The following is a 26,221-nucleotide window of genomic DNA, read 5'->3' on the forward strand; positions in this document are numbered from 1 at the left end:
GATTAATATCAATGGGCCAACATAGTGGACAACATACACATTTGTTTACAGAGTCCATTGGATGTGTGGGGGAAACTGACAAATGTATGTTTTGTAAAACAGAATTGGAAACTTGAGCCACACAACATTGTAGAAAATGATGGTTTACATTACATGGGATCACCCATTGCGAACAGTTCAAAAAATAAATGTGAGAAACCAGATATATAGTACTCCATGAAATGAAGACAAAAGTAGCATTGATCATTGGAATTGCTACACCCAGTGATTATAGTGTCTTATGTACAGAGACAAAAAGTCATACTATACCTGGATTTGTAGGCAGAAACAAGGACAATGTGGAAGAACAATACCCAGGCCATTCAAATAGTAGTAGGAACAATGGGTGTTATAAAAAAGAATTTACAATCATACTTGGACATGTTACTAATACGTGTAACTCCATACGAATGCATTGCAGGTGCTGTGAAGAGCACTTCTGGCTAACATAAAATATTGAAACAATACTAATTTTATGAACTTTAATCATACTTTGATTTAGGAATGGGGTCCATTCCCATTATGGTATTAGAAACCCAAAACACTTGGAGAAGTTAAAAAAAAAAAAAAAAAAAAAGGCAGGGAGATATTGCCACATATATTTATTTATTTATTTTTTTTTCAAATGTTATCATAAGCTGTGTGGGGAAAGTATTTATAGCTTGAGTTACAACAAATCCCTGCCGGATTTTGTAACATCTCCTCCATTAGTTGACAAACCCAATTCAATTCATACACAATGTATCAAAGGGATCATCCTCTGCACTTTTAAAATGATTGTAGAGATCATTCATAGGTTTACCCAGTTGATTCCATTGCCCATTTTCCTGTCTTTACTAGTTGAGCCATTAACCATTGATTCATAGGATAATTGGTCATCTTCAGATTCCTAATAGATGCACTTAACTGAATGATTTGCCACCATTTAACCCCCTTCTTACATATTTCCCCTACTTTTTGTTCTACTTTGTATTTTCAGATTCGGCATGTTCTGATCAAAACACCATATATGTGATAAATAGATTACGTCCTAATTAGTTCCTTCCATATTATACCTTTATTATCAATCTGCAGGCATTCATTCTTCTACAGTCGTGCTGTGGGTATACTGCCTCTATAACCTTGAAACATACTCTTCTAGACTAACAGGTTCATTTCGAACCATTAATCTAGCCCTCCTGGAACCCATACCTGGAAAAGGCATTTCCTAAAGTTTTCTGAGTATGTGCTAATTATAGCATTTAATTCCACATAGAACCAGAGAGGTTGAGTTATATGCCTAACTCTAAAACATTGTCATTCTATGCCATCTTGCCATAATTTTGAAAATTTGGAAAACCCAAATCTCCTTGAGTGGTGGGGGTATAGAACTTCCTTCAGTTAGTTCTAGGTTTTTAATCTTCCCAGATAAATTTAAAAAATAGCTTCTGCCACTTCTGCATATCATAGCTATACTAATAACATGTGACAGAAAAAAAACCTTGAATAAGACCAGATAGAAACACCAGTAGCAAAAGGTTACACCAAACCATTGAAAATTAAGTGTTTTTTTTATTTATTTTAAATGAACTTCCTAATGAATGAAAGCACTTCTAGTGATTTTGTGCATCTTTTCACAGCCAGAGTTTCTAAGATCTGCTTATGATCCATTACCATTATTTCAAAAAGAATTTTAGGTAAGACCATGTTCTTTACTAACCGAATTCTACTCAAAAGTGGGAGATTCATCTTATTTCTGGATAATTGTGCAGAAATGAGTCATTCAATTAATTCCAGAGTATTTAATGAAATATTTTTAGACGTGTGTGTGTGTGTGTGTGTGTGTGTGTGTGTGTGTGTGTGTGTGTATATATATATATATATATATATATATATATATATATATATATATATATATATATATATATATATTGAGAATGATGCCCAAATAAGTTGCCTGTGTTGTTACTTGAAATGGTGAAATGGAAGAGAATCCCTCTGAGTCATGACTACCTTTGCTTCCTTTGTTAAAGGGAACAGTTTACTTTTGGAGGCATTAATTTCCATTCCAGAAAATCTTGAGTATTCCTGAAAAGTTGTGACTACCTCTCCCACGCTGACTACATTGGCTGTTTTATCCAGACCACACGGCCGTCAACAAGCTAGGAGTGGTTCCATTTCTTTAGTGTTAATTAGTTCTATTTATTAATTGTTTGTGACTATAGTGTTTAATTTACATGAATTCATGCTGGGTACTTGTTGATTTTTTTTGTTGGTTTTCATTTATATAGTACTTAATGAAAGTCACTGTTAATGAAATGAAGGGCTATGCATTTTAGGGGTATCCATGGTCCATTTGTTTTTTCATGTATTCCAACCACAGCTTATGAAGTATAGGGCAATGTTATATGAACTGATATTATTATAATTCTAAAAATTATGAACTAGTGCTTCAGTAAAGAGCTGTGTTTCATTTACAGAAGTTCCTTTCTGATAATACAGTATTGTTTTTTTTTTTTCCTTACAGAATGAATATATGAAAGACGACTTCTTTATAAAAATAGAAACATGGCACAAACCAGATATGGGCACCATTGAAAATGTAGGTACCATTATCTGTAAGTGTTGTCCCTAAGTGGCTTCTAAAAAAAAATTCATAGGGTGGCCTTGTGTATATAGAAGACAACTGAATATGTTATTCTGGTAATTTGTAAGTATCTGTTGTTGGTCTGTACTATTAATATTTTAAAACTTTGAATATTTTTTATGTGTTGCTTTGGTAACAAGAATATCACTGTGGAAATCCATCCTGAGAGACTTTTGGGCCCCAGATATGGTACAGCTGTGTACGATGGCAGTGTGCTGTAACATGCCAGACAGCAGAAAGTTCATTGCTGGTTTCTGACCTGAAAATAATGAATTGTTGTATTAGCTACATTTATTGGTATTTGGTAAAATACTATATAGTTATTTGTAGTCTGGGGAAATAAAACTTGCTTTTGCAGTTACATTTCACCATCCCATGACCTCGCTGTCTACTTTTGTAGTTTGAAATGTGGGTAGAAGACATTTTTGCTTGTATATGACGCTTGAAATAGAGAGGTATTCCCTGTAAAATGAAAGTATAACAGCAGATTGCTTTTCTACTTTGTCATCATCTCAACATGGGTGCTAGGACTTCCTAACCCAAACCCAAATGCTCAGATGATACTCGATCCCACTCCACCGTTGGCAAATCCTGAATAATACAAAAATGCTTATTTTTATTTTTTCATTTGAAATTCTGAAACTTTCCTTGGTCATCTTCCCTGTCCCCACCATTATTAATAATGAAAAGGATGGTGGATACTCAGGCCCACACTTTTTGTTTATGTAATCAGACTTCTAGTTTCCACTTCAGATATAAGAGTCATACTTTATTTTCCATTTACAGGCAGATTGGCTCATCAGTTTTTTCAACACAACTGACTAGTCTGGCCCCCATATCCAGTGGTCCATGCCTTTAGGACTTAGCCAGGATATTTGTAATTGTGTATCTTATTCTCCCATCCCACAAACACATGTCTAAAATTCTCCAGCCCTACACATTGCATGCATCTGGATAGTACACCATTTTACTGTTGCAGATGGAAAGGAATGCTGAAATAATAGGCTTAAACAGAACTCCTATTCAACCATCCAGGCATTCACCTTTGTAAATATGCCAGCCATTTACATTTGAGTTCTACCTTATCTTGGTGCACAGAATAATTATTCTTAAGTAGTTCATACCACGGCATATGTAGTGTATGCTTTTTGCACCGTGGCGTATCATGCAGCACTGCAAAATCATTTTGTTCTCTAAAACAAAAATGTATTTACCCATTAGAAGTCACCCATAGACAGATGGCGAGTTGGTGGGTTTGAGTTATTTTATTGCATTACTGAGGGAAATTTAGTAAAGAGAATATGCTTAAGTGCTAGAGTAAAAAAAATTATCAATAATTCTTACAAATCAATACTCAGAAGAGCAAACAACCACTTATCAAAACAGAAGTGATTCTGCATTAATCTCTTTCTTAGTCTCAGTCTTTATGCTTGGAAAATGCCAACTCTACTGGCATTATACCAACCTATGTTTGGTTATTAGATGGAAAAACTGTGCGAAGACAAACAGCACTGAACTGAAACTACAGATTTCAGAATCACCTCTTCTAGCATACTGATCTCCATAACTTTTTATATTAAATTGTGAAGTTTGCTCCTCCTCCTCCTCAGGGATATTTTACAAGTGAAAGTATCCTCTCTCTGGCTTAGAGTGCAGACTTAAAAAGGTAACATTTGTCTTCTAAAGAACTGTTTTCTTTCTATGCTGTGACCATTGAATCCCCCCCCCCCCAACTATTCTGCTGATCATTCATTCCCAAGGTAAGAGAACCATAGCTCACTTATTTCTCAAGGGGTTAAAACGAAGCATGCTGGGAGTGGTGCTGTCATGCACTTGGAAGATTGTCTTTTTCTTAGATTTATAGGTGCATAGGAGATTACTAGGCTAATGGCTCAAGAGCCATACAAGCCTAACCAGTTTTACACAGATTTTACTCAATTTTCTATCTTTAGGGGAAATTTTACCAGGGTCATCAAGTAGGGCTTTGACTGTTGACTGGCCGTGTCCATAAGGGACATGGGTGCCACCCCAGGAGTGGATTTGTGATTTTTCCATCCATTGGTCCAGATTGCACTTGAAAATGGTCAGGGAAGAGGTCTGCTTCACATGAATAGAAAGCCTATTCCAGAGGAGGGGCAGTCTCTGAGACACATGTCCATCTCCAGCATGATTTGCTTATGTCAGAGATCAGGTTTAGATCTTTGGAGCAGCTAACCCTTGTGCAGTTAGTTTTGCGATTATGCAACTTTTCCTTCAGGGCTGTGTCAGAGACCGCCTTGTAGGTCAGGTGCAGATCACCGATCAGTAATTGGTAGGAACCTGAATTCAATGATAAGGCTTTTAATCAGTCCACATATGGCATGTTGGTTATCCACTGTACATTTTTGGTAAGAAACCTCTGAGTATGCTACAGCTGTTGCAGGTGCCTGGCAAAGTACATTCCAAAAGGGGGGAGTAATTTGAGCTGAATTTATTGGACAACAGAATTGCAATTTCTTCTGGCTGAGAATAGGTAGCGCCATCAGGTTTGCTATCTCTTCTGGCTGAGAAAAAGGTAGTGCCATCAGGTTTGCTGTCTCTTCTGACTGAGAAAAGGTAGCACCATCAGATGTGCTATTTCTTCTAGCTGAGAATAGGTAGCACCATCTGCAGCCAAATCAGCACATTGTTGAGCATTTCCCTTAAGATTTCAGACACAACTAAAAAATGCTTTGTGCTTATCCTTTGCTTGGGAGGCTATTTTTGTCTTGTATTTACGTTTTGAAGACGTGACTAGTTTCCTGATTTGCCTGTTGAGACTAATGTGGGATTTTGTTCTCTGATGTTCTACCTCCCACTTACTTCTAGACAGGAATTTCTTCCTTCTGTTGTATAGTCTATTTGTACCAGGGTTCACCAGGCTGGCTTGTTTTTTTGGCTAGACCTGTATTTAGTTTGGTCAGGTACTGCTGTTTTTATGCACTTGTGCTTTGGTTGTGTAGGATATTTGTGTATACTTCTGCATAGGGCTCAGTGTTTTTGGGGTTAGGGAAGATTTAAAATTAACTGTGCTATCACTTAATAGGGGGTAATCTGCCTTGGAAAAAGTTTTTAGTGTTTTAGGGTTTGATGGGAGTGCTACCATTACATTTATTTTGAAGGAGACCGATTTATGATCTGATCTCATCAATGAGGACATTATGCTGGGGTGGCAGGGTGCAGCACTCCTTTTGTGAGTAATGTGTCAAGGATATTTGATCCCCTAGTAACAGTGCATACCAGCTGTTCCAGAGCATTTGCATTGGCAAAGTTCAGAAATCTTTGAGCCTGCATATTTTAGTCACCATATAAGTTTCCAATTTTAGGGAGTGGTAGTTAAAATTGTCCATGAGTAGTGTGTTGTGCTGAATGGTAAGTGATTCTAGTAACTTCTAGTATGCAGAGTGGTTTTCATGGTTCGCAGTTGGGGACCTTTAATTGGCGATGATATGGTGGGGGATTTTGCCTATGGTCAGCTGGACATGGAGTAGCTCAAGCGAGTCATCCTGCTTGACCAATCTAGAGGCGTGATTGCTTTTTATGTAAATGGAAATGCCTATTCCTTTCATTTCTTCCTTTATAGAGGGTGGTCTGAATATGTGATAGACATTGTAGCCTTGCATTGCTGGGGTGCTTTCAACAGCCTTGAACCACATCTCTTTAACTGCACAGATGTCCACATTCTCCAGGGCAAGGAGAGGTTCCAGGTAGTACAGTTTCTTGCTAAGACTCTAGCACTGAGTAGTAGTACCTTTGGCGTGGCTTTAGAATAATTTTTTATGCTGGTAGGTCTGTTGGTTTGGCACTGCCTAAAAAAGACACTATGTTGATGGCTAATGCCTTGGCCAATATTCAAAAGCCTAGCTGAGACAATTGCAGACCATCTCTGGCAAAGCAGTGTAGTCTTTTGATCATATTGTCTCAGACTGACAAATACTGGATCCCCTTGGAGTGACACCAGTAGCAAAGCCAGTTATTGAAGTCAATCATTTTCTGTTTGTATTGTGGTATCATTCTTGGTGAGGGTAGAATATTGCTCAGTGCTAGGCTCATACAAGCCTGCAACACATATTCAGAGAGCTCCATCATGTCTTTCTTCATATAGTCCAGGGAGGTACATTTCAGGTCATTCACACCTACATGGACTATGACTGAGTCATACTGGTACTTGTGGTTGAATGATGTGAATACCTGCGTGATCTGGTGAAAACTGGACACTGACAGGCAACTGACTGTAACATGCTCTGTCCTTGTGTCTCATAGTGGAGTCTCCTATGATCAAAATGTTTGAATGTGTGGTGTTTCACCTTAGGGGCTTGCTTCTGGACACACTGAGGTGTATTTTTTATGTGTAGTGGTTGGAGTTGACTTGATTTTGTTTGCATGTGGTTTCTGAGAGCAGTATATGGGAGGCATCTAAGGTTTTGGTAAGTTACTTGTAAGTACCTCTGCATATGTGGGAATGTGTTGAGACCTTATTTAGTATGGGAAATGATGTGTGTGTGCTGACAACCTGTTGGTCATTTAATTTGTCAGTATGTGAAAGTCATGTCTCAGTTTTCATAATGTAACTACATCACTCACTTACTGTGTTTATTTGTTTAAGGATTAAGTGGTTGACAGTATACGTGAGACAATTGCTACATTGCCTCAGGATGTCCATGTCCACCAGGCTAGCCAGATAGATAGTAGAAAAGTGCCTATCCACGGTTTCAGTTTTTTTTTTGTACTATGGGTTTAACTAGGGAGGAGAGGGGGAGATTTAACTGGACTGGAATGATAGCACATGGACAAAGAATGGGCGCTATACTCAGTGTGAAGTGCAACTATTCAACAAGGTGATGCTGTTCTGCTTAGTTGTTTCTAGAGCAGCAGGGGGACTGGGGAAAGTTGCAGCGATAATTACTCAAAGGGAAATTTGAACTCAATAGTGTTTGTATCTGTACAGGGCATTGCTAACCACCGCTGCACAGAGAGCAGCTTATCACAAACACTGGGCTTAATTAGAATCAGAAAAACATTTTATAACAGCAAGGCCTGCATACCTATCAGGAAAACACACAATATGCTTTCAGCCAGCAGCCCCCAACTCAGATAGGTTTGCTACAGCCCACTTTTGCCACAAGGGTGCAGTCAGAAAACCCTTTTAATGCAAAAATGCTGGTTTTAGAGCTCAAGTGCAGGGAAACCACGCAATTAGGATACTGCTGTCCTGTAAAACAAAATCTAGATACTACTGTCCTGTAAAATTAGTAGACACAATGTAATTAACTATACAGCAGCAGCAGTGGAAACAAAAGTGCAAGAAATGTAACAATTAATAAAGGATTCTTATGAAATGCAGTACAAGTAATCAGAAGTGCAAAATGAAACTTATTTTCATTCTTTGAGCAACAGATTGCTTTAGATGCAGCAGATTCAGTGTAAAATCTCAGGAAAGTAGCCAAACCATGAGCAGCTCTGAGGAATTGAGAACAGACCCACATAAACACTGGGTTTACAGAATCAGCAGCTCCAAAAGTCAGACAGATTTGCTGCAGCACACCTTTGCCACTAAAGTGCAGTCAGAAAACCCTATTAATGTAAAAATGTTGGTTTTAGAGCACAAGTGCAAGGAAGCCACACAATCCAGATAATGCTGTCCTGCAAAACTAGCAGACGCAATGTAATTAAGTACTACAGCAGCAGTGGAAACAGTTCAGCTTTGAAATAAGTACAAGAAATGTACCAATTAATACATGATTCTTATGAAATACAGTAAAAATGATGAGCAGAAGTGTAAAATGATACTTATTTTCATTCTTGCAGCTGCAGATTCAGTCTAAATCTCAAATGAAGTAGCCAGACCAAGAGCAGCTCTGAGTGTGTCCAAATGTTTTTTCCAGTTACTGAGTAACTTTTTGTGAATTTTTACATAGTTGCACAATATCAAAGCTAGAGATTCACAGGTCTTCACAGCAGTTTGTTGTCCATTTATTAAAACAGACTTCATTCTGAGATTAATACCTAAAGGATTTTATGTTTTTTTAGAATGTTTACACTTTGTTTCTTTGTATACAGGCTTATAGACCCACAGGCTAGATTGCGCCCTTAGTACTTCCGGACAGTTAGGAGTTAAGGATTCATTTGTATGATGCTAATATTTCCTTTCACACCGGGTATTGTATACAGTGTACTTGTACTTAAGTTGGTGGTACACTGACAAGGGACCCTGTTCATTAATCTAGGAATATTTTGAGAGTCGTGTCTGGGGTCCTTGACAACTGATGGATTCATCTGTGATCACCATGAGAAAAGCTCAGAATGTGAACAGCATTTAGGAGTAAAAAAAAAAAAATCAGAGAAAACAGGTATATTTGCAAGGAGGCAAGCCCCTGTGACTCCTGATATTGAGGGCTGCAACCCCCCCATTACTTTATATATACTGTCTCCAAGGTTATACCACCATAAGGAGCAGGGATGTCCCCCAGTCTGCCTGCAGTTCATATTTCTGTGGAAAAGTTGGGCATTGCTCCCTGGTGATTGTGCAAATGATTATTGATCACTGTTGTTTTGAAAACAAGCTTGGTTGTCGGTGTTTTTTGTTTGATGGATATTCTTCGTGTTTCACTGTTGCAGTCATTACATTTGGGTAATCTGCTGGCAGGTTGCCCTCAGTCGGCCTGATTAACAAAGTCTTGGGTCCTGCGTTGGCTACTGTCCCTTCTTCCATGATGTCAGGTCGTCAGGGGTATAAAACATGCAGCCGACGCCATTACATCAGTCTTTCTTACCGCGCGGTGCCTGAAGCAGAAGCAGTTTGTAAGTGCCATTCGGCCGACTCCTGAAATTTTCGTTTTCGAGTTTCAGAAGTCTTCAACTAAAAGCTAAGTACCCCGCTGGGGAAACTTTTTCTTGCTTCTTACCGATGTCAGTAAAAGTTAATAATTGTATTACTTGTGGGATGCAAATACCTCATAAGGATTTTCATTTGTAATGTATTCCTTGACTAGGCCCTGACCACGATGTACCTTGCTGTCAGTTTTGTGCTTTATTTAATCAGCGCACTATCCGTCGTCGGTACATTTTTGCTTCTAAATATTTCGGTTCTCTGTTTAATTATCCAGAAATGACATAGGTTAGCCATTCGACTACTGGAATACCGGAAAAACGCAAAAAAAAAAAGACAGAGACAGGCCATTGAGGTCCAAAACTGCCGACGATGCTTCTCTTAAGCCAGTCGCCAGTTCGCCGGTACTCAGCAAGGCACTTTTGTAGCCCCTGATACCCGCTACTTCTGATTTGCAGGCCTCTACTGAGACCCATTCGGAGTCCGGTATGCCGCGAGATGCTTCACATATGGAACCCACAGATGTCTCTACCTTGGATGGGTCCAGAGCCACTGTGCAGGCACCGGCTTCTGAGGGTGTATTCAAGCCTACAGACTTGCATATTAAACTGACTCCAACTTCAATACTAAGGCCTAAATCTCGATCTATGTCTTGTTTGATGATTCTGTTGGTGAGTGAGTAAAAAGTGTTGACTCTTGGTTATTAAACTTGTACATGGTAATGCATTTTGCATACTCATGTAGATAATTGCTCAGATCTCTGTAGTGATTTGTTGCGCATATGTAAATGCATCCATTACAACTAACTTAACAGCTATACATACTCTTCAGTGCGTTTGCCGAGGGTGTAATACACAACATCCCCATATATCACTCCTCTTCTTATACATATTATTTAAATAAAATATCAACAGTTTAAAAAAAAAAAACTGTTCTTCTTCCTCAGTAAATATACAGTACATTCCTGTATAAATTCAGGTTTGCTGTTCCGCAAGAAAAAATATCAATAAAACATTTATAAAATGTAATATAATCTGCAAAATATTTTTTTTCTCTTAGTTTGCCATACACAAGTTGGCATAGTTGGGGGTCATAGATCTCACCATAACTACTCCAGTCTTCTGCTTATAAAATTAATTGCCAACCTGAACATAGTTATGGGAAAGGATCACATGCAGGGCATTGACAGTTAATTTTAGTAACATTGTCTCCTCCTACAATTCATTAGCCATCTCTTCAAGGCCATCATCCTTATTTATCATTGAGTACAACGGCTTAATATCGGCAGTAACAAAGTTATCACTGTTATATACATGAACATTTTTGCACGTCAGTAAAATGAAACGAATCCTCCAGAAAGGTTTCCAAAGAAAAATCAGCTTCAGTAATAATTTTATCTATAAAAATATTAACTGGCTTCATATTTCTTCCTACATTAGCCTAGGCCTCAAATGTAGATTATTTGACTGCTTTTGTGTTTTTGGGAGGCCAAAAATCTTGTTAACTTTGGGACCTGAAACTCTGAAGTAATCTGCCAAGTCTGTTGTAATCAAATCTTCCACCAGCCATTTTTCTGTAAAAGAATCTATCCTTTTTAAGCTTTAACAATATTAGCTTAGTTTATACTGCGGTGGTGGTGCTGCAGTAGTGTTGTCGCCTCACAGCAAGACGTTGTGCCGTTCGATTCACAGCTAGAGCGTCTTCTGTGTGGAGACATGCGTGAATTGGCTTAACCTTCGTTGAAGGCAGTGCATCGGGGCTGGCAAACTCGACATGTTAAAAAATCTGCTGCCAATCATTAGCGGACCGGAGTTCCGCCGTGGCGACCACTAACTAAAGCCAAAAGACACAAACAAAATATTAGCTTAGTTGACTTTCTAGTAATCTCCTTCATTATTCAACCTGCAAAAACATTTTAGAATTGTAAAAATGTTGACCAGTACAATGAACACTCCACCCTTGTCCACTTTGTACAAATATTTTTAGTGTTTTGCAGACTTTTCAATGCGTCCATCTCAGCCTTCATCATATTTCAAAAACATTTTGATGTCTATGTAGATTACACTTGTATAACATGCCCCCGTGTTGCTGCTAGTAACACTTCATAATCTTGCAGAAGCAGAGGGTTATAAGTTTGAGCGAGTAAAACAGTACTGTCACTGTTACTATTACAGCTGTGTCCAAAATGCACCTTAAATTTGGTTTACAGTTTACAAGTGGATTCCCTCACACTGTTAATGGTGACTACTGGATGGGAACATTTAAAAGGTATAAAAAACCTCTCCTTATTTGAGTATAGGAGCTTCAGACTCAACTAGGTGGTACCTGGGTAGACTGATCAATTTAAAACTGAAATCTGAAACAGTAACTTTATTAAATGTTTATTGTTTCTATTTATTTTTTTATCTTGCAATAATATTTTTGGATTTTTATAGGAATACTTTATATATTCCTTTTATCTATCTTTGTTGATTGGGAAAAGCCAACGGGGCCCATTTTCATGGGAGGCCTGGGGAGAAAAGTTCCATCATAGTACCTTTATATTAAAAAGTTCATTTCAGAGTGTTCTAATTTAAACAACATTTAACTGTGTTCATTTTTCTAAGGAAGGTTACCAGACATTTATACATACTAAATTATTTACATCAGTATATATGTCAGTACAGATCTGGAAGCTTTAATTTATTGCAAGAAGTAAATGGTTTTATACTGTAGAAGGGGAAACATTGTTATGAAGAAGTTCAGTATTCATGCATGTCTGTACAGTAGGATTTGTAAAGAATTCAAGAGATATTTGTTAGGTCTGCCCATAATGCAGCCTCCTTCGAAATAAAATTAAAATGAGGGTAAGGTGGTTCACACAGCCTATCTTGACCTTGCCAAGGCTTTCTACACCATCTCTTGTTTGGTATCTTTTTCTCTGAAGTACAGGCTAACACAGAAGGTCTCTGGCTAATGAAGTTCACAGATGACTGCAAACTAGGAGCCATAGATGAGTCCCCAATGATGTGGACATCCTACAGAAGGCCTCACTGAGACAAATGCCTGGTGTCAGAGGCATGGCCTCAAACTCAGTGCCAAAAAGTGCATTGTCATCCCCTTTGGTAAAAACTCTGTACCCATGAACTGCCACATAAACGGCAATCTATTTGATGCTGAATGTGTGATGAAACCTTGGGACCCAGGTGGACAGTAGTCTCTTCTTTGATAATTACATCACCACAGTAGTCAGGAAATCCTTCTATGTGGCACACCTCGTCACAAAAGGGTTCTCATCCAGTAAAAAAGAGGTCATTGTTCCCCTCTACTCAACACTCATTAGACCTATTATAGAGTACAATACCCCTTTTGGAATGTACCTCACAAGACATCTGCAGCAGCTGGAAAGGCCACAGAAGTACCTCACAAAGGGGATTACTGGCCTCAAACAGATGCCCTACACTGACGGTCTCAAAAAACTCCAGCTTTACTCTGTAGCATATTGCCTACTCTAAGGAGATCTCTGCCTAACATATGAAGCTATGTTAAACCCAGAGCTGTTGGACATGCTAAACCTAAAGAAATCCCAATCCCACCGAGCTACACGCTCTAGGGATCTAAACTTTGTCACCACAATAAACAGGCCATGCTAGAGGGATAGATTCCTGTCTCAGAGACTTACTATACTCTGGAACAAGCTACCCACCTATGTGAAGCAAAGTTCCTCATTAGCACTCTTCAAGAAAAATCTTGATGCGTGGATGGGAAATAGAAAATACCCTCCAAGGATCACTTCTGTGGCTGTGCTCGACAAGGGCACAGTAAATTAACTTTCTTGGTTGGTGTAAGCCAGGGAACCTTGTTGGCTAGGCTTACTTAGGCCCTTGGGACGATAGCCTAGTACCTACCTATGAAACCAGGGGTTCTTTCCACCCCAAGGTACTTTTAGAAATGTCTTTAAGACAGTATACCTACTCCCAAGTGATACATTGGCAGGCTTCAAATCCCCACCAAACTCAGTTAACTGTAATGAATACATGGAAATGCACACTACCACAGTATACCAGCATGTAGACAGCAGCATAGATGCAGCTGTACTCCACAGGAACAAGTGCAAGGCAAACCCCAGAAAGCAAAACAAAACAAAAAACATATGCTGGAACCATGATATCGACAAGCTTTATAATAAAAGAAAAATTATTTTGACCAAAAGTAAGAAGTGTAATTCCCAGAATGTTAGAGCCCTTGTCACTAAAATAAACAAACAACTCAGGAGACTAATAAAATCTACCAAAGCCAAGTTTGTGGCTGTAATCGCTACCCAAGCGAAAAACTATCACAAGCCCGTTTTTAGTTATGTTTGTAATCTGAAGCACAGGGCAGCAATGTGCTAAACTGATTGTGAGTGATGTTAGCTACACTGACTGAAGTTATAGCAATCCCACTGGTCAATAAATTTAACTCTAATTTTACAGCTCTCTTTCCTGCATCTGTCCCTCTAGATATACCTGAAACTGACTTGCTTCCAGCTATCACACAAGACTTATTCGTAAAAGTGCTATGAAAAGGTAAAATTACTGCATTGATGGGTCCTGACAATATCCTTGGCTGTATCTTAAATGGCATAAAGCATGATTTCACCATGCAACAGTTCTTTTCAGTATCGGCCTTATTACAGATTTTGTACCAAGTGAATGGAGCACAGCTACAGTCATTCCCCTGCATAAAGGAGGACCTTCCACAGACCTAGCCAGTTACAGAGTCATAAGGCTGACCAGTCTCGTATGCAAAGTCATGGAAAGACTTATTGCGGAACTAATCAAACGGGATATACAAAACCGACAAACATTGGCCCTGTCTCAGTTTGGATTCATCAGAAGTAAGTCATACTTACTAAACCTCGTGTACTTTTTTTTTAAAAAGTCAACCTAACAATAGATGAGGGCTTAATGGTACACACCGTGTACCTCGACCTGGCCAAAGCTTATAACATATTTCCCTACTCAAGCATCGTAGAAAAGCTAAATAAACTAGGAATAAACCCTTTGTCACCTGCTGGATAGACAACTGGTTCACAGAAAGGATGCAGGAAATCAAAATAGGAAAAGTTATCTCCACAAAGAGACCAATCACCAGTTGAATCCCCCAGGGTTCTGTGCTGATACCTCTTCCATTTGGTGTCTACTTTTTTGAAGTAAAAGCCAATACCAAAGGGCTCTGGCTGACTAAGTTTGCAGATGACTTGAAACTAGGGTCTTCCCATTCACAAGATGCAAGGTTCGATCCTCACCTCTGGCCAGTGCCTATTTCTAGTTTTCATATTCTTCCTGTATCTCTGTGGGGCTCCTCCCATCTCTGAAAAACATGTGAGTGTTTCCATCTCAAACTCACCAGTAAATGGAGGTGTGGGCAGCAACACAGACTCTACATGGTGCCCTATAGGGGGAAGAGTTTTATACAGACCAGCTGCTTTTGGCATCTACTGTGGTGTGCAGAGTTCTCAAGATAGGAGAATATGGATCACAGATTGTGCACCATGGCAGGGCTAGCCACTTGATCATGTAAAAAAAATGGCTCTAGTTGTTTAGGTCATGTTGACTAGTTAGTTGACTAATGTCACCAAATGGGCATGGGTATTTGCCAGTGACAAGTGGGTTCAGGATTCATCCTACATTGACGTATGCCAGGGACCCATGTTAAAGGTGGGAGGGGTGTATGTGTCCCTACTGACCAGTGTGTGCCCACCATAAAGACCAGCAGCACTGGGTCAATAGTTACTGGCTGGCCAGTGTCCAGTTATCCAGCCTGGACTAACTGGTATAGTTCTGTTGAGTGAAAGCTGGATGTAAAACCAATCAACCTGCCAAACATGAATTAAGAATTGCTACACTCCATGTAGGTTCACGGACAGGATGCAGCTTGGAAGTGGATGACATGATGGTATAGAGGTGGCTGGACATCTTGTGTATTCAAGAGACAAGATGGAAGGGCAGTGCAGTAAAGCCACATGGCTTGGGATCCAGAGTCTACTACTCAGGAGGGGGACAGGCTAAAAATGTTGTGGGAATTGTGATGAGAGAGAGAGGCTGCAGAAGGCAGTGAGAGATGTCATTGAATTAGTGATGGACTCATTGCAGTCAGACTCCAGTATAATGATCAGGCAGTATTCCTAATCTCAGCCTGTGATAGAGCAGTATTCCTAATCTCAGCCTGTGCCCCACCTCAAGATTGTGATAATGAGGAAAGGAGTGAATTCAGACAGCAGTTGCAGGACCTACTAGATAAAGCAGGACAACATGAAACTGTGTTGATAATGGGGGACTTGAATGCACATATCAGGACAGACAGAACAGGATATGAGGACTGTCTGTGTCCACCTGGGTGGAGCAGCAGTAATAAAGAGGAGGCCATGCTAGGCTTTTGTCTGACAAATGGCCTGATAGTAGCCAACCCATGGTTTAGAGAGACAGTCATGAGATCACATACAAGAGTGGCTAACATGCAACTCTGGTAGACTTCCTCCTAATAAGGAAAGGGGTAGAATCAGTGATTGCAAATTTATCCCCAGTGAAACAGTCGGCCCACAGCATAAACTATTGGTTGCCACAATCAGCTGCAAACAGTGGTCAGAGAAGGTTGTAATGTCAGAGACCAAGCTGAAGACCTGGAAGTTGACTGAAAGAAAGAACAACAGTTCAAGAAATTACTCAGGGCTCTAGCACCCCAAGAAAAGGAGAAAATAGATGGAGTTGAAGAAGAATGGCAGCGCTTCAAAACAGCAAGTGTGAGGACTACAGAACAGATATGTGGCTGAGCCAGGTATGGAAATAAGGTACATAAGGAAAGCTGGTGGTGGAATGTAGAAGTCCAAGAAGTCATCAAAAGAAGGTGTGCAGGAAAAAATGAGAGATGGACCAGGCTGGGAAGGAATACTGGCTGGCTAACAAAGAAGATAAGGAAGGAGTTGAAATAGCAAAGAACAGTGCATCAGAGGCACTCTGCCAGCTTCTGGTAAGTGACTCAGTAGGTGGCACAAAGAAACTATATCCGGTTACAAGGTAAAGAACACAAGATAAGGAAGATACTCGGACACCCTTCATAAGGGATGCCAGCAACAACCTGCTCATTATTCCACAGGATATCAGAGGCAGATGGAAGGAGTACTTCCAGCAGCTTCTGAATGAAGAAAACCCCACAGAAGCTGTACTGTCCCAGAACAACCTACAATGAGTGAAGAAGAAGAGCCCACCCTAGATGAAGTAAGAATATCACTAAGGAAAATGAAATCAGGGAAAGCAGATGAGGTCACAGAAGATAAAGATGCTGGGTGAGATGGTGGAGAAGTGGCTCCAGAAAGTACTCATAGTGGTGTGGAGTGAAAAGCATTTCCCAGATGACTAGAGAATAAGCATACTAGTGCCAGTGTGTTAAAGAACAAATGGGACATCCTCAACTGTGGGCATTACAAATGTGTCAAAGTCCTGCCACACTGCATGAAAATTCTGCATAGAGTGATTGATAAACTGATATGCAGAGTAGTAGAAAGTAAGAAGGGAAATGAATAGTTCTGATAAATGATGCAGCACAACTGACTTGTTTTCAGTGAGACAGATAGTTGTGAAGAAGCTAGAGATGAGGAAAGAGTCCAAATGGGCATTCCTAGACATGGAGAAAGTATATGACAAGATCCCAAGAAAGCTGATTTGGGCAGTACTATTGTGGTTCGAAGTCCTAGAAACATTTTTAGAATTAAAGCAAACTATGTACTAGGGCCAAATGGCTCAAGTGTGAACAGTGTTCAGTCTCTCAGAGGGATGCCTAGTTGGAGTGGGTGTGCACTAGGGTTCAGCTCTGTAACCACTGCTGTTATACTGGTGATGGACTACATTAGCAAGCAGGTCTGAGGGGACAGATCAACGAAAGTTGCTGTATGCAGGCAATGTGGCTTCACAAGCAGACTCCGAGCAGTAACTTCAGCAAAGGATAGGGATGGAATGCAAAACTGAAGGCACATGGGATGAAACTAAGTACAGTTAAGACAGTGGTAATGGCAACAAATAGGGGAAATTAGAAGAAGCTGAGAATTGAGATAGAAGGGAAGATAGTGGCAAAGGTTAATAGCTTCAAGTATTTGGGAGGGGTGGTTGAGGAGAAGGGAAGTCTGAATGAAGAGGTCAAAACTAGAATTGAAGAAGCTGCAGCCAAGTGTTAGTGTCAGGTGTAGTGTATAACAGAAGAATGCCAAAGAAGTGGAAAAGTAAGGTGTACAAGACAGTGATGCAACTAGTACTACTGTATGGTACAGAAACCTGGGCAGAGAAGATGAGGAAGCTAGAGGTGATGGAAATGAAGCACCTGAGAATGATGCTAGAATGCACACTGTGGGACAGACATAGAAGTAAGGAAATAAGAGCAAAATCCAACGTACCTCCAATTGCAGAAAAGATCAAAGAGAACAGATTATGGTGGTTTGGGTATGTGCAGAAAAGCAGAAGACAATCTGGTGAAGATTTGGTACCGACAGGAAGAGGTAAGAGGAGAAGAGAGCATCCAGCAAAGAGGCGGATAGATTGTTTGAGAGAAGATCTGAGTGTCGAAGAAGACAGGAGTGTGGCATTTAATCAAGAGAAATGGCAACAGTTAACACATCCCTCATCCCCATGTAGAAAATGGGAAAAAGGGAGTTGATGATGATTATGATGATGATTCATGCTAGGAGCAGTCATTTGAATCCTCAAATCACTTTGACTGCCTGTTGGAAAGTTTTTCCCAAATCGTGGACTAAAACTAAATGCCAGAAATGCATTATTGTATCTTTTAGGAAGGCATGTACCCCAGGAAACTACCACATTCACAATATGCTCCTAATAGTTGACCCAGTTGTTTTGGATTTGGGAACTTATGTGGATAGTGACCTAGTTTTGACCAGCATGTATCCATTCTTGTAAAAAAGTATTTCTATATTGTATAGGTTATAAACAAAGGGACTGTGTCTAGACCTGTAGATGTCATTGCCCCCTTTACTCAACCCTCATTAGGCCAAACATTGTGTATAATGCCCCATTTGGCATGTACCTGTCCAGACACTTGAAACAACTTGAATGCCCATATAGGTACTTTACTAAAAGCATTCAAGGTCTAAACAACATATCCTACATCAGTCAACTCAAAGCCCTGTCACCATATTCTGTATTCTACAGACTGCTAAGAGTTTATCTTTGTCTGGCATATAAGGCATCTGTCATCCCAGTACTGATGGATTTACTGCACATCAGTAAGTCAAATGGCATTATACATACTCTGTATAGGGATCTAAACCTCTTCTGAACCATCAATAGCAAAATTTGGAGGGATGAGTAACAGAACATTCTACCCATGACTGCCCTCTGTACTACTGATAGACTGCTCCTAAATGCTTTATCCCCATGCATGGGTTCACTCATATATGGCATGATCCTAGTTATTTTCATTAGGAGTGATAATACAATTATCGACAATTGGATAGGTAAGGACACTCTCTAACCAAATGGGATAGGTTAATTCAAACACAAAAAGGGAAGTTGGCTAGGCTTAAAATGCCTGCAAGGGCAGCTAGCTTAGTACTTACTGTAAAAATTGAGATTACTGTGCTGTACCATAATTAATTGGAAACACTGTATGCAGTGAGATTGAGAAATGAAAGTCTTAATTACCCAAGCTCATGCTGAGCAGGTGCTAGTCTCTCCTTTATGGACCAAGTCTTGTGCACTTTTCAGAATGAATTCTCCAAACACTGTAGTTCACTGTAGTTCATTTAATAAGGTTTTATTAGAAGTTCACAATATCCAAATACTGTCTTCATTAACAGTACCGATAAACAATTCAAGTTGCTGCACATCATATTCTGATTGTCCTGAGCAACGTAAACTGACATGGTTTCTAGATGACCTGTTTTCTGTATTCAGGCTCGAGTGTTTGACATCTTCTCTGAAGTAACAGGTCAAATGAACTTGCTAACCTTAATGGACACAACATATTATTATATTTCTTCAGTCCAGTAATTTATTTACTTTTTCTAACCTTGGTCTCAGGCTTTGCTTTGTATGTGCAAAAAACATTCTGTAGCTGACAAGATTGTATCTTTCCTATGAGAAGAGAACATTCTGTCTGAACACTTTATGCTTATCTTTTCTTTTAAATAAACTGTCTTTTGTGTTTGGCCAGCAAGGTTATTTTCCTTTCTGCTTAACTGTCTTTTATGCACAAGTGAAACACAGTTTAGTTTACCCTTTAGCCTGTCTAATGTCTAATAACTACTTTAAAATGGAAATCCCTAATCTAACAGTTGCCCCTGAGGTCCATGACAGAAGTCTACTGGGACCTATTTCTGTAGTTACCTTACATTTATATTGCTAACTACTGTATTTAGCTTTATGCTATATAATCTGAAAATAAAAAAAATATATATTTGGTAAACCTGCAATTTGAGCATTTATGCCTTGTTTGGATTGAAGTCTTTTAACTTTATGATTTAATTAACTGTATGATATGAATAAACTTGCAATTTTAATTTTGACCACTAGGTGTTACTTGAGCATTTATGGCCTGTTTGTATTGGAGTTTCTTAACTTTATGATTTGATTTTTATTTATTTAAAACTTTTACATTATTTAACTCCCTTTTTCTGGAGGAAGAGGTCTTCCAAAATTAATTTGCATACTGTAACATGATTATTCTGAAACTGGCACTCTCTGCAACTGAGGTAAACACTGTTTTTTAGTGAAGGGTTAGTTTGTAGACATATTATACACTCCTCCCGAATTTCTTTACATAGTTTTTTTAGCTGAGGATTTTAAAACTTATATTTTATGATAGGACAAATTTTCTAAAAACCTACATAACCTAGTAGCTAATGGTTGTACTTTATTAGCTGCTTACAGCCTTATTCCTGGGACTGGACTGGCAACTTTGTATTGTGCCCTTTTATCAGCATCCCCTGCATGTCTTGGACTTTTTGCCAGATTTGCGCCAACCATTGAGCCTACTTGGCTCACCTAAGTTATACCGTTTACCTTAATTTTCTTTTACTGCATTGGATATAGAGGAATCCCCTCCTTGGCAGTTTTTTCTGCCGCATATTATATAGCCTATCAAGCATGATGGCTGTTTAATTGAAATCTGCACTAAAAAGATAACTTTATAAGTGGTCTTGAAGAATAATTACTATATTCTGTGATAACTTGTGTCTATATGTATTATTTATTACTACTCACTTTTTAATTTTTTATGAATATTTATTATTTATAATAGCTTAGTAAAACCTATACTTTCTGTATTTTAAGTCTGTAACTTTGCATTGTGTGTTATTGTCCTTATTTTCTGACTAATGTATAATAATTATGTAAAGTGCACTGTAATTTATAAACTAATTAACAAATTAAGCTTGCCGTGTTATGCCTTGAGTGCATTGAATAACTTTTACTACCTATTCATTAGATAACTTATTTTAACAATCCTGTAAAAAAAAGTTACTTTACCCTTAACTAATGACTGAATAATGTAATAAGCCTGTTACAAATAAGTCTGTTACTTTACTCTTAACTAATGACTAAATATTGTGAAGTATTTTGAGATTTGATCGAAATGTACTATACTGAACACATAACTGAATACGAATGTCATATTCTGAAACTTGGCTGATATTTACATTAGCATACACTGAACATTTAAAAATGTCTGCGTATATTTTGAAACTAACTAAACTAATACTAAAAGAATATCCTTTGCCAGTGTTAAGTAAACACAGATAAAAGCATAACTGAAACTGGTAAATGTTATATTCTGAAAACCAAACTATCTTTTGTTTGAGCATATATATATATATATATATATATATATATATATATATATAAACTAATGCTGTTATACAATTGTCTGAAAACATGAAAACATTTTGACAGTGTTACCTGAGCACAAACTGGAGTCTATCTGAACACAGACTGAAAGCCAATACTGCTGTACACTTATTATCACGAACCTGAAAACATGAGAACATTGTCTGAAAACATACATAAACTGAAACCTAGTATTATTGTTATATAATTGTTTGAAAACTTGCATGCTTGCTTTAGCTTATACATTTTAACTTTAAATAAACATTGAAGAAATGACTGAAACACATAGACAGTCAATTTCTGCTCCACGGCTTTTTGACAAATTTTGTTCTGCATTGTTCCAGTCACTGATAAGGTAAAAGGAAGGCCTGATTTAATGCTGAAGTGTCCTCTGTGTAGTTAGGCCTTTTAACCCTCTTCTTTTCATTTCTTGTGCAAGGCTGGGTAGCTAAAGTTGTTGGTTGTATTTGGTATCAGGTCCTTCCATTAACATTTGCATCTTTAACAATTATAATCTGATAGCATTGCTTACGACTTTATCTAAAATTTTCTGCATGAAATGCAGCTTTAACAACTATAAACTGGTAGCATTGCTTACTGTGCTTAATTTATTTACATTTTTCTGCATGAAATAAACATACATTTTTTCTGCATGAAATAAACATTTGCTGCTAATAAACTCCTGCAGGTCTGTAGACTGATTTTTTACAATATCTTGTTATTAAAATTTAATACAACACCTAATTTTGACATAATGTCCATTTCCAAAATGGTACTGTCACACTGGGAATGTAACCAGAATTGTGCTGTTATTTTTTTTTTCAAGCTGATTGGCTTTATTTAAAAAAAGAAACTGTACTCGAGTCCTCTGGCAGAGGCCTGTTTGTAACTGAAACTGAAGCCCCTGTGTCAAGTAATACATTGTGCCAAAATTTCTTTTCTATGAGTAATGACATGTATGGTCTGCCATCCTTTTCAACCTGGAATAAAGTCAAATATACCAACTGATTTGGTGCTGGACTATTACAGCCTTAATACATATTCTGAAAATCTGGTACGTCACTGGCAACATTAACCTGGGCTACAGCATACTTATGATTATCCCTTGGGCTTGAACTTTTTAACAATTTTCTTACATGCCCAAGTTAAAAAAAAAAAAAAAAAAAAAAAAAACATTTAAATGCTGGGACTGGTGAAGTCTGTTTTACTACTACAGTTTCAGTATTTACAGGAAAAATCTTATTACTGGCATCTGATGCTTGCAAAATCTGTTTCTGTCTCACCACTAAATGGACAGCTTTTTCTAAGGTCTTGGCTGTAGCACTTACATTTAACTTGATAGTTGTGTCAAGTTTCTGAACTTATTTTAAATGAAATTCAAAGTAGTAATGTAACACTGTGCATTTCTGCACCTATATAAAATCATTTTTAACTGTTGAACTTTTTACATTTTACGATGTATTATTACTGCCTACAATTTTCTTGGATAAATAGTAAAACTATATGCATCAAAAAGGATTTTTGCCATATAGCTATATGACATATAGTACTGTTGTTAATTCAGCTTGCTAGGCTAACTGTAATCTGAGCTGATGTGCTTGTCAGACTGTTATTTCCATATGAAACATATACAGTCCTTTGAACCTATATAATTTAGAAGCACATAATTGAGAAGTAAGTTATACACTTGTGTGAGAGGGGAGATATTAGTATTGTATAGGAGAACAGTGATAAGACCATGAGAGTAAGAGCGTGGTAAAGGATTACTTCTGTCTAGGTTGCCTGTTCTGCCTTGGTGTGTCTGGAATGGTTATAACTTGGGTATAATATGGAATGCATGGGAGGGGTAGAGTGGTGGATGAGGGATAGTTAGAAAGAGAAAGATTAGAATTAGTGTTAAATGGGGGTAGATCAATTCTAGTACAGGAGAGACATTTCTCACAGTTGTACTGCTTATAATACAGGGGCAGAAAATGGTAGTTGATAAGGTAATAAGAAGTGTGCGCTTTCAGTAGAGCTCTCAACCTGGTGATGAACATATAAACATGGGCAGGACAGGGTAAGGTATAGTTTGAGCTTGAGCTTGAGTTTGAAGTTTGGGAGTTTGTCATTTTTACTTGTGTAGTTATGATGTTCCAGAACTTGCAGATGCAACAGGAGTATAGTGAGTCCCCTGATTAATTATTTGCCTTATTAGTGCTTAGTAGAAATTTATTCCCCAGAATGAAAGTCTCTTGTGGGGGTGTAGGGCAATTGTATATTTTTAATGCAGAGCAATTTTTCAGGATAATGTATTAGTTTGTATGCCATAACTAGCTTAGAGTATGTTAGACAGTTGTTGAGCTGTAGCCACTTTAGCCACTTTAAGGCTTGGCAGTGGTGGGTTATGTGTGCAGTGTTGGTAGCAAATTTAGCTACTTGGTTGTAAGAGGAGGCTAGTTTAGATGTTTGTGTAGAACTTGGGTTTGCAAGGATAGATGAAGCATATAACATGGTTGGAAACAAACAGGATGAGGCTAGGGTTTTCTTGCTGGCCCTGTAAGGGAGACCAGTTTCTTTTTGGGTGTTTTAAATTATTTAACGAATAAGTAGATCAAATTTAAGATTATTATCCATTACAGTTGCTAGTAATTTAGTATGGTAGTACAAAATCAGTTTTAGTTTTATTTGCAGATGTAACAAAGATAGACTGGTTTTGACTGAGATAATGTCTTAGTTGAAGAGCATCATTTTTTTTACTGGGATTAAGGAGCAAGTTTGAATTTTTCAGACAGTTTTTGACAGCAGATAAAGATATTTGAGTAGTTTCTTGGAATTTGGATATTGTTGGGGCTGTTCATATTAAAGTTGAATTATCTGGTTGATACTATATTAAATGCTTCTTGTGTTATTTCTTAAAGATAGATTAGGCTATTAGAAGTGTATGTAAGAGGAGAATCATCTGTGCACTGTATTAGGAAAGCTTGTTGGGAAGAAGTTTGAAGACTGACAATGAAAAATTGTAAAGATGAGAGGACCATGACTAGAACCCCTGGGGTGCACCTATGGTTATGTTTAGTTAAGGACAGGGTACATTGCCATTTAATAGACTGACATCTGTTAGACAAGTAGCTGTTATTCCAGTGGAGAGTGCATTATGATAGGCCAAAAAAAGACATTTGTAGCAGAGTTTACTGTGGGGATACTGTGTCAAAGGCTGTAGACAAGTCTAACAGTAAAGAGGAGGAGACAAGTTTACTGTTGTCTTTGGCTCTGTTTATAATTTTAATGAAGGTTAATAGTGCTATGGGCTGGGTGGAAACCATGTTGTATAGGAGTCGACTTGTTCCTGCAGGAGGTGTTGAAGTAGCTGTTTCTGAAGACATTTATTCAGTATTTTTTGAATGAAGAGATAGGAGTGCAGTAGGCCTGAAGATCAATAATTCTAATGTACATAGGGTGTATTTTGTTTGCTCAAAGGGGCAATTTTCACTTACTTCTGCATTATATCAAACTTAAGTCCAAAATAGAACGACTGAAATGTTTTTTTTTCTCTTTTGATCTCCATAAACTGGGAGAAGTCCTCTCTGATCCCATCTTTGAGGGCTGCATTCATTGGCATGTATCTGGGCATTCTTTCTTGTGGATCATCACTTTTGGGAATGCAGAAAACCTGACTGAGAATGCAGCAGACGGTAGACTCTTGGATTGTATGGCATATTCTTGGAATGATGGCTACCATGAACTCACAGAATATTTCACGAGTGACTATGTAAATGTTACAATGGAGTCAGAAACTTCAGGGTCAACAGGCACTCGTTAATCATATTCAGGCATGAAACTCTTATGTCTATACCCTGGAGTGTTGCACAGTGCCATCAGTCTCAGTGTGGCTCTTCCTATCCAGCAGCTAATCCTATTGCTGATGCTCTCCATGGTCACTTTGTTGATGAGGTACAGGAACATAGTGGCTCTTCTATAATTCAGTTTGAGTGTCACCCTAGAAAAGAGGACTCCATATAAACTATTTGGAGTTGTGGGAAATTGTCTTTGCCATGAAGACATTTTAGGAGAAGCTGAATCTGAGGGTTTACTTTATTTGGTCTAGCAACAAGCTTATCTTATTGAATCTGAAGAAACTAGGGAAGGCTAGATCATATATCCTGTACAAAAACATGATACAAGTCTAGTAAAGGAGCCATAGTCAGATGGCATTGCTCTCAATTATTCACATCAGGACAAGATGCCAACATGTTAACATGACTCCCTTTGCCAAACTCCCAGTCCTTTTCTTGAGTTTGGGATTCTGGAGTATTTTCTTGTGTGTGTGTCTTTTGAGAGTAGGAAACCACAGAAGTCTACCTCTATGATATTTGTGGGAGTACAGTTGTCCTTCTCTTCTGCCTTGCACTGCTAAACAGAGCATGAGTGAAATTGGTTTGCATATGTATTCTTCCTCGTGTAACAAAAAATTCTCTTCCTTCTGATTCGACTTCTCATTCCAAAGTTCATATGTAGACCAAAACAAATGGTCATTCATTGTACTTGTTGGGCAAAGAAAGCTGCATATTATGTTCCCCAGCGTAAACAGTGGTGGGTTACACATATGCCTTTCAGTTTGGTAAAGTGCTTTTGTTTCTGTTTCATGAGTCAGTAAACTGATTTCACAGGAGAATACTTAATTGGAGAAAAAAATACCCTTATTAATCCAAGATCACTGCATCTTAATGCTTATTCATTTAAAGAGGCTGTGATTTTGAAGTTATTTTTTTAATTTTAAGGGTGCTTGTGTGTGTGTGTGTGGGGGGGGGGTTCTGCTGGACCATGGAAGAGGGTTGAGAGACTTGCCACCATACCTCTCAACATGGAAACATCAAA

General features: G+C 38.4%; 1 protein-coding gene across 1 annotated transcript in view; it reads left to right on the forward strand.

Annotated features, from left to right (window-relative positions):
* Positions 1–26,221, forward strand: part of PITPNB (phosphatidylinositol transfer protein beta) — an 862,947-nt gene that overhangs the window by 347,758 nt on the left and 488,968 nt on the right. Inside the window, exon 6 of the mRNA XM_044068302.1 lies at positions 2,546–2,620. Within this exon, the coding sequence (XP_043924237.1) occupies positions 2,546–2,620 (75 nt within the window). The remainder of the gene's footprint in view (positions 1–2,545; positions 2,621–26,221) is intronic.

This window comes from Protopterus annectens, chromosome 4.part0 (assembly GCF_019279795.1).
Source record: "Protopterus annectens isolate FY-2018-M chromosome 4.part0, PAN1.0, whole genome shotgun sequence".
NCBI classification, from domain to species: Eukaryota; Metazoa; Chordata; order Ceratodontiformes; family Protopteridae; genus Protopterus; species Protopterus annectens.